The sequence below is a fragment of the Carlito syrichta genome, unplaced genomic scaffold (genome assembly GCF_000164805.1).
Source record: "Carlito syrichta isolate Samal-C Ts95f unplaced genomic scaffold, Tarsius_syrichta-2.0.1 Scaffold304416, whole genome shotgun sequence".
NCBI classification, from domain to species: domain Eukaryota; kingdom Metazoa; phylum Chordata; class Mammalia; order Primates; family Tarsiidae; genus Carlito; species Carlito syrichta.
Window position 1 is genome coordinate 97,094 of NW_007248512.1, and position 10,521 is coordinate 107,614.

Sequence of the window (10,521 nt, forward strand, 5' to 3'; positions counted from 1 at the left end):
GGAGCGGCCACTGCACTCCAGTCTGGGCGACAGAGTGAGACTCCAACTCAAAAAAAAAAAAAAAAAAGAAAAATGAGAAATTTATTAGAAGATAAATTAAAAGGTTCCCAGAGGTGACTGTATTTAATGCAAAAGACAATGATGGGGATTTTAAAAAACATTTTAATAGGAACGGTTTACATATAGGGAGACTGGGCAAAGAGAAGTGTCAGTGTCGACTTGAAAAATTGTGTTGAATCCAGAAATTGATGGGGGATTCAGAGCTCTACTAAAGGAAAAAATGACTGATAGACTTGATGGTTCTTTAAATATGGCAGCTACAGCTTTACTAGGAAGTAAATAAACTTAAAAAGTATATTCTGAGTAAATAATATAGTACAGAAAGTCCCTTAGCTTATTAGGCAAATATGCAAATATAAGGAATTTCTAAATTTAGAAACATGCTTTTTTAAAAAAAATAATAAAGAATAGCTCCCGTGGCTTTTTTCCCCCTGTGAATCAGAAGAATAATCTACCTACATTATTTCTTTCAACAAAAATCTGGAAAGATTTCCTAACTTGAGTCTTGAGATTCCGATACAGTAATCAGTAATAACATCTACAAAGTACATTTGTGTATAAAATTGATATTCAATGTCCCAGATTTGGCCACGAATGATATTATCTTGTCAGGTTGGACTGGCCCAGCCTATACCATAGACTAGGTGGCTTAAACAGCACAAGTTTATTTTTTTTTTTTTTTACGATTTTGGAGGTGAGAATGCCCAAGATCAAGACTGGGTGTGATTCAGCTTCTGACTAGAACTCTTTTCCTGACTTGCAGGTGACCACCTTCTCGTATGGCTTTTATTAGTGTGTTTATATTTTTTAAAAAGTTATCTTTCTCTCTGCTTCTTCCTACAAAGTCATTCATCCTACGGTATTAAGATAGCACCCTGTTGACCTCATATAAATGTAATCACCTTCTAAAAGTCCTATCTCCAAATACAGTCACTTTGGGGGTTAGGGTTTCCATATCACTGGAGGCTGTACATATTAAATATTTTCTAAAGATTGGAGAAGTCATATTAAATGAAAATATTTATTTTATTACATCTAACCACAAAGTTCCAAATTCCATTGGCACAATCCCATTCCTTTTCATCATGTCTTACTCGTTTTCTGTGGCCCACTGGTTCCTATTAATTTGATGAATCACTTTAGGTAAAATATTTAGCAGGGTAAGCTTTTTATAAATGATAAAAAATCATACTGTTTGGCTCTGATTAGTGACCGGTAAATAAATTCTTATATCCAGTTTTTCAGTGCTTTCTTTTATTTGGAGAAATTTTATAGCATTAGAGTGCAAATTTAGCTTATAATTGAATGCCCGGCAGAACTGTTTCTTCATATTTTGGGGGTTACACAGCCTTCTGAGAATCGGAAGAAATCCATGTATCCTTTCCTGAGAAAAATACAAAAACTTCCATCAGGTAAGCGTATAATTTTAAAGGATAAACAGACTCAAAGAATGCCTTACTCTGGAGAACAAACTACACCAAACCCTTTTATGGAAATAATGGCTAATTGTTAACATCTTTTAAATGTTGAATACTTCAGTTGAAAATAATCTCTTCTGTGATTTGTTCTCAGAACTTTAAGGTCTCAATTGAACATTTGCCCAAATGTTTTATTAGTTTCAAAGTTCCCTTTGTTTTGCAGAACACACTTGGCTTTAATGTAGGCTCTTTCTACAGCCCCCTAAACAGAAAAAAAAATGATGGCCTTCCATCTGGTCAAATGTAAATCAGACACTTAACTGTTCACAGCAGATGCCAATGGTGCCATTTGTAAGTCTAGTATACAAAGTATGTGTATGTATTTCTGTAATAAAGAACACAGACTATTACACTTTACCTCTTGTTTCATTATTTATCTATGAATATGTACCAGCCTTAAGGGGTTGATTGAGAGGATTTATATTCGAATGAGAGACTTCAGTCACCTCCCCATTTAGCTAAATGTCTTTAATCTTCACATGTGAAAAAAGTTGTCCAAGTTAATTCTATCTGAATCAATGCGTATGGTTATAACCACTTAATGCACATTTCTCAGAAAATTAGCTTTATATTTTCTAAAAACCAAGACAAGTGACATTGTCAGTTAGGTAGTCTTGCAACCATGAAATGATTTATATGATGAATTTATCTAATGCAATCCTACAACAAAAGTTACTCTCTCCAAAAGAATATGCATACATATAAAAATAACAACTTTTTTCCTTTTTTCTTTTATTTCCAAGAAGCTCAAATTTAAATTTAGTTCAGAATTAGTATAATTCTATCTGTTTTCCCATCCTTCTAATTGGATCATGATCCAATTTGAAAATGTTAATCATCCTACTTTTTACATATTTATTAGTAAATTATCATCAAATACTTTTTTATAAATGTAGCCTACATATGAACTATAAGTAATTGGCAATAATACTTTAACAACGAGCATTTCAAAATTTCTGTTTGAGTTCAAATTGTATATGTATTAAATACAAAATAATTGCAACTTCACTGGAAACTAGAATATGAAAACACGCAGAGAATAGCTCATCCCAAAGAAGTATCATGTAAGCCACACATTTGAGCCACATATGTAATTTTAAAGGTTCTAGAAACCACATTAAAAAGGAAACAAGTAGATTAATTTCAACAAAGACTTTTTTATTTAGTCAGATTTATCAAAAAATTATCATTTTTAAGGCTTGATAATATTAAAAAACTGAGTAGTTTATGTTCTTATTTTTTCATACTGTCTTCAGAATTCAGTGTATATTTTATAATTTCAGGGCATTTGAATTTGGACTAGCCATATTTCAGTTGCTTAGTGGCCACATGTAGCTAATAACTACTATATTGGACAGCACAACAGTGTTCATATGATTATATGACACAAGCCAGGCTATTATTGAGAATGAAAGAGGGTGCTATCAATAATTATATTGGGACAACAAGAGGAAACACGGACAGTCATCCTAATTAAAAGAGTAGCAATTGCGTGTTTGGTCAGCAGAAGTAATGAAACCATACAGATGTAAGAAGATTATAGATATAATTATGTGTGTATACATACACATATTTAATTGATTTTCTGTGCAAGTATATAATTTATATAAATTACATATATACTTGTAATTTAATATAGTATTTACATATGCACATATATGCTGTTATATATAACTTATATTTTACACAAATGAAAGAAAAAATGTTCATTGAATGAGCTTAGAATATGAGACAAAGTCACACAATTTTGATATACGATGTAGCTAAGCATCTATATTGATTTATGGAAAGTATTTAAGACCGTTCATAGTACTTTTAAGCTGCTCACATTCATGTTCAATAATGCTCTAAATTATGTCATCTTGAAATAGAAAGTTGTATATGATGTTAAGTATTGAACATAGAGTCAAACTATTCTTAAAATGATAGCTTGTGAAAGATGCTTGCCTACATTGCTTGAATGTTCTTATCCAAAGTTTGTTAAGAGTGTTAAATTAAACTTGCCTCACTGCTATTTAACACCTTCCTTTGCAAAGTAAACGTGTTATTTATTTTTAATATTCTAAATTATGTTACAGGATGAAGTCAAACGGCTATCAGCTCTTCAACCTCAAATCGAACGATTAAAAATTCAAAGCATAGCCCTGAAAGAGAAAGGACAAGGACCCATGTTCTTGGACGCAGACTTTGTGGCCTTTACAAATCATTTTAAGCAAGTCTTTTCTGATGTGCAGACCAGAGAGAAAGAGCTACAGACAAGTAAGTACACATGTTTTAAATGGCTCACTTGAAAATTTTCATATTGGTCATTTGTGAGGAAAAATAGAAAATATTAACATGAAAGAAAAACTTCTATCAAAGGTACCACCCTCCATGAAATGTATATTAACAAGTAATGAAATGCTGGTGTTGAAAAATAGAAATGTTATCCTTAGATTTGTTTCTTCATAATAATTCTAATACTTTGAGGAACAAAGAAAATGTGTTTTGTACAGACGTAATGGTTCTTTGGTAGGTTGCAAATTTCAAAATCAGATGTTTTTTAACATTGAAGGATTTAAAAGAGCCACTGAGACCATGTGAATAGGCCTTCATTCAATCATGTTTGCTCTATGTACAAGAATATTTAACTAGGCATCTTCTGATAATTCTATCACTTTATTTGAAGAGTATTATAGCTTTAGCATACATGTGGCAACTAAAACTTAGGAAAGGACAAATTATTCTTTGGGCTACATTTTACTCTTGGATCACTATAATTACATAAATCCTCTTCCTTTCCTTTGATGATAAAATAAAAGATAAAAGTGGAACAATTATGCAAATGCATACCACGTGACTAGCAAATTTTTCAAGATGTCTCTTTTGTCTCTCACTAATTTGCTTTAATAAGATGATGTTAATACATGGTATCTGCTCCAAAATATCTCTACCCATCAGCTTAATTTTAAGACACGAATTCTTATGAGACAGGTTAATGAACATTTTAAATAAATAGTTTTTCATCTGCCATACACATGCATACATATGGTCCTGGGTACACATGAAGAATTACAGAATATAATTGGATTTTAAGGAATTGATATTAAAGTATTTTTTAAAAGCCTCTTTCCCAAATTTGTTATGAGAAGCACAAGAACATATGTTTGCTTTCTATTAAAACTTTAATTAGGCCGGGCACGGTGACTCAGCCTGTAATCCCAGCACTTTGGGAAGCAAAGGTTAGTGGATTGCCTGAGCCCAGGGGCTCGAGACCAGGCTGGGCTATGTGGTGAGACCTCATCTCTACAATAAATCACAAAAATTTGTTGGGTGTAGTGGCGTGTGTCTTTAGTTCCAGCGACTTGGGAGGCTGAGTCGGAAGGATCACCTGAGCCTAGCAGGTCAAGGCTGCTGTGGCCATAAGAGTGCTACTGGACTTCAGCCTGGGCGACAGAGTGATTCTCCGACTTAAAGAAAAAAAACTGTACTTAGTTGGAAAACACATTTTTCTATTGCTTTTTTGGTAAATATTTTAAAAATTTAATAAATACTATAATTTCTAGAATTAATATAGTGATATACATAAAGGATTCCTATTTCCTAGCGCTTTGGTTTTACAAAAACAAAATGAACTAAATAAAGCAAATAATAAATACACGTTTTTTTCTTGTACTTCAAACTTGTGTTTCCTGAGGGGTGTATTTTCCTGATAGGAAATCAGGTTGTAAAACTTTACAATAATATCAGCTCCATCTAGTGGATGTTAATGTACTTATTGCCGTGTCTCTAAAATTGGGGAAAACATTTTGAATGTCCTAAATACTCAAATACTGACCTATTTAATAATAATATGTTTTGTTTTGTTATAAAATCCATAAACCTCTCCTAAAACCAAATAATTTACCAGAAAATCATTTTAGTTTATATATACCTGCTGATTATATTAAGGTTCAACTTTTTTCCATTTACTTTAAAGATGTTGAGAATAGCAATGTTTGATAACTAATATTTATCTATGATACTACAATATAAGCATGGAATAACATAGTCTCTCTATTCATACAACTATCAATCCATCTATATAATCATCCTTCTTTTCTATATCTTTCATAAATACATATGAGGATTGTTTATAAAACTGTAAAAATTTTCACACCATTGATCTCTAAATAAATTGTCTTCCCTTCCGATTTATTTACCAAAACATCTCTAACATTTTTATTTACCCTTTTGGAATACTTGTCTTGATTAATTAATCATTTAATTAAGTATGTAATATATACATAAAATTGAAATTTTGCTCATAAATTTATGTAGTAGTTTATTTTGTTAATGTGTAATTATTTTGAATAATTGTACATCTGTATATATTATCCCTAAACTGACACTGGGGAAGAAATCTCTTTTTTTTTTTGTATGACTGTATAGTACTTCGAACATATTAAGTATTTAGAAAATGCAAGTTAACCAAGGGGCATAGGCATCTGCAATGACTTTTATTTATTTTACTAGCTTTCTTACAGTGAAACAAAAACCTGACTTTTGAAGTATACTTTGAGCAATGAAAACTAGTGTAAGAAATTGATGGTTGCTGCCACAAGTGACAGGAGAAAATAATATTAAAAGATATATTGCTTTCTATTTTCATAGTTTTTTTAGTATATAAATGACTTTCTTATACATCATTTTACTTAGTTCTCAGAGAGCAATAAGTTGCATATGCTTTGTTAACCCTATGCCACTAGTGAACAACAAGACTAGAGTAACTGAAACGGTTGGTATGGGATTGTATAAGAACTAGATTGTATGCATGAATGTTTATAACAGTTTTATTCATAATAGTCAAAAAGCCACCCCCATTTCCATCAACTTATATGAAGAAAATGTGTATACCTCTACAATGAAATATTATTCAGTATTATTCAGTAATAAGAAATGAAAAACTGGTACATGCTGCACCATGGATGACCCTTGAAAACATTATGCTAAGTGAAAGAAGCCAGTCAAAAGATCATATATTATATAATTCAATGTATGTGAAATGGCCACAATAAGCAAGTCTGTGGAGACAAAAAGTAAATTAGTAATTGCCTAGGGCTAGTAGGTTGAGGGGATGGAATTGTCTCCCAAAACAACTGACAAAATAGTTTTCTTGAAAGTGCAAACTGGAAAACCCATGCCCTAACCTAGATGAATACGGAAATATAACACCTAGTGTTTTATAGATAATTATTTCAACAAAGAAGACATTAAACCTTATTTCTAAATGTAAATAAGGCAACAACATTTGTAATATAATTTCGGTTTATTTCGATAGTGAGGTAGAAATCATAAGAAAATAATCATTTGGGTTTTTTAATAGTTTGATTTAGCTTTGCAGAAAATGAGGAAAATGACTATATCAGTTACAACAAAGTCAGAATTTCACTTTTTCTAAAATGTCAAATGGATGCTCTTCTGTTCTATACCCCTAGAGTACTGTCACAACACTGTCTTGCTCACTCATTTACTAAATAATTCAATAAATATTTTCGAACACTTGCTATGTGTCAGTACTATGTAATGTACTTAGCAGAGAAAATCAAGAGCAATATTTATGGCCTCATGGAGTTTATAGAAAGAAAGATAATAAAATTTAATATTGAATATAATATTATCACAGATTTTAATGACTTTGTCATCAGAAAGCATGTTTCGGGGCAGATGATGTATGAACCAAACACATAGAATGTGCACATGCCAGCTGTGTGATGAGTTGGAGAAAGGACATTAAGTGTAACAAAATCAGCCGGGCTCGGTAGCTCAGCCTGTAATCCCGCGCCTTTGGGAGGCCGAGGTGAGTGGATTGCCTGAGCCCACGGGTTCGAGACCCGCCTGGGCAGTGAGACCTCATCTCTACAATAAATCAAAAAATCAGCCGGGCGTGGTGGCGAGCGCCTGCAGTTCCAGCGACTTGGAAGGCTGAGGCGGAAGGATCGCCAGAGCCCAGCAGGTCGAGGCTGCGGTGGCCGGGAGCGGCCACTGCACTCCAGTCTGGGCGACAGAGTGAGACTCCAACTCAAAAATAAATAAATAGACAAATAAATAAATTAAATTAATAAATAAAATTGTAGTATAGACACATAACGGAATACTATACACCTTCTTTAAAAAGTAAATTCTGTCATTCGCAACAATGTGGGTAGAACTGGAGAATTTTGTACTAAGTGAAATTAGCCAGCACAGACAGACAAAGGCTATATGATCTTATTCATATGTGAAGTCTTAAAATGTCAAACTTATAGTAACAGTGAGTAGAAAGGGGGAGGGATGAAGGAAGGACAGATGATGATCAATGGGTACAAAGTTTTAGCTAGACTAGAGTTTAATGAGCTTGCACTTCATAGTGGCCACAGTTAATAATAATGTATTTCATATTTCAAAATTTCTAAAATAATAAACTTTTAATACCCTCAGCACGAAAAAGTAAGTTGGTAAAGTGATGGTATGTTAATTAACTTGATTGAATCTTTCACAATGCATACATGCATTAAAATATCACATTACATCCCACAAACCCACACAATTATGATTTATCAATTAAAAATACTTTAACACAAAACTTGATTTGACAGGATTTGAGGATAGGATTGCTGAACGAATAGAGCTACTGTTTAAAAATATTTTTAAAAGGGGAAAATTCAGCAAAACGAAACCAAAAAATTAAACTTACCTTATGTTGTAATATGTATGTCAGTAGGGTAGTAGTTTGTATTTACACAAACTTGGTTAGAAAAATGCAACTAATGTGAAAAATACAGCAATTGCTCAAGAGATGAATAATAGAGCAGCGCTTATGAAAAAATCCAAATTTCAGTTGGTTCATTGGAGTTTTATGAATTTTTAAACAAATTCTAGGGTGATCCTAGACAAAATTCAAATAAACCCATCGATTTCGCCTATGTCAGACCACTCCACCCTTTGTGAGAATAAGGCCTGAGCAGTAGGGACTTTTAGCAGAGCAAGTGGCATAAGCACAAAGGCCTGAAGTAATTAAGTGATAGATTTTAGAGGATAGAATACTCAGTGATGGGAATTTTGACTGGAAATCTGATTGAATTCCAATCACAAAGACCTTTGTCAAACTAAGGAAGCAATTTTTATATTGGCATTTTATATTCAAAGTATGATACTCAAATTTCCTTGCATTTCTAAAGAATCATTCTGTTAAGAACCATTTCTAGTCTGCTAATCATCATGTATGTGGATCCTGTCTTCTTTCTTGACATCATTGCCAGTGTTCACATTTTAGAGAAATTCTTACTCTGTATTATGGTTAATGTCATTTAATAAGTCTTTGTTGATTGTATTATCTCCTTGTCATTACATTGACCATGAGGACAAGGAAAATGACTTAGGAATCTGGTTGGCATGGAATAAAAGACTCAAGTTGAGAATTTTTCCAAAGTAGATGGGCATGTCAAAGGAGTAGAGAGTGTCATTAGTTCAGTTTCTACACACTCATGCAGCTCATTTTTGCATGAAAAATGATGGGAAATTCAAGTTGGACTTAACTTCATGTTCATAATAGGACTGATGATGTTTTTAAATCCTTTCACTCCTCAGACTACTCACATATTCTCTCTTTTCTCTCCCCAAATGGATTACTTGGAATCTTTTTCCAGCTGGTATACATGCACCATCCAATAGAAATATAATGTGAGACATACTATATATATATACACATACATATAATTTTAAATGTTCTAGTAACCGCATTGAAAGATAAACAGCTATAGGTAATTTAATTGCATATTTTATTTAAACAAATAAAAATATTACTTTTAAAAGATAGAATCAAATTCTTGAAATGTAGAGCTGGTTTTACATTTTTTTGTACTTATTCTTCAGTATCTGGTGTGTATTTACGTGCACAGAACCTCTCAATTCAGACTGGTCACATTTCAAGCACTACATGGTCAGATGTAGCCAGGTGCTACCTTATTGGATGACACAGTTACATTTTCTTTCTCTTTACCCCGTTCATTCTCTGATACCTAAGTGATTTTCTATTTTCTGAATAATTTTAATTTTTGAGAGCAGAGATAGCTATGCTTTTATTTTCAATAAAATGTCACATTTTAACTACTGTTCTGAGATTCTCTTCATTGTGATGTCTTACAATGGAGAAAAATCTGAATTTTTGAAATATATACATATATCTGTTTATGTTGTGTTCTATTTAAAATGTTTTGCCCTTGACATAGAGTCATGTGTATCAAAAAAGATAGCACCTAGTTCTATATTTGGCTCTCTTTTTGTTTATAATGAAACAATCTTGCCTTGCTTTTATTGCTCTGTCCATTGCTTTCCTCTTTTTCTTTTTTCTCTTCCCTTCAGCCCCTCCTTCTTTTAAGACAGTTGAATAAAAACAAGGGGTATTTAAACAAAGCTACAGAAAATGTGGTTTTTTTGTATTCCTTTGCTGCAATTTTACATGCCAGTTTGCTCATTTTCTTTTACTGTCATCCCTCAGGGCTGTACTAAATGATCAGAGATTAATGGTATATTTGTCTACCTTTCAAGGTAAACAGCAGTGCAGCACGGTAGCCCTAAACATTTTCCCAGGAATTTACAAAACATATTTCCAAACCTGCAATCACTTATGTTAATTTTCATTATGTTGAATATACTTCACTAATCATAAAACATTAGTAAGGTGCCTGTGTTTTTAAAATGGTGCTTTAGCAACAGAGTAGTAGAGACTGTCATGAGAATACTTCGAAGCCGGGCTTGGTGGCTCAGCCTGTAATCCCGCGCCTTTGGGAGGCTGAGGTGAGTGGATTGCCTGAGCCCGCGGGTTCGAGACCTGCCTGGGCAGCGAGACCTCATCTCTACAATAAATCAAAAAAAAATCAGCTGGGTGGGGTAGCGCGTGCCTGTAATTCCAGCTACTTGGAAGGCTGAGGCGGAAGGATCGCCAGAGCCCAGCAGGTCGAGGCTGCGGTGGCCAGGAGCGGCG

General features: G+C 33.2%; 1 protein-coding gene across 1 annotated transcript in view; it reads left to right on the forward strand.

Moving 5' to 3' along the window:
- LOC103262259 (dystrophin-like) overlaps nt 1–10,521 on the forward strand; it is a gene marked incomplete at its 5' end in the record, with an annotated part of 166,531 nt that overhangs the window by 80,483 nt on the left and 75,527 nt on the right. Inside the window, one exon of the mRNA XM_008059882.2 lies at nt 3,617–3,797. Coding sequence (XP_008058073.2) covers nt 3,617–3,797 — 181 coding nt within the window. The remainder of the gene's footprint in view (nt 1–3,616; nt 3,798–10,521) is intronic.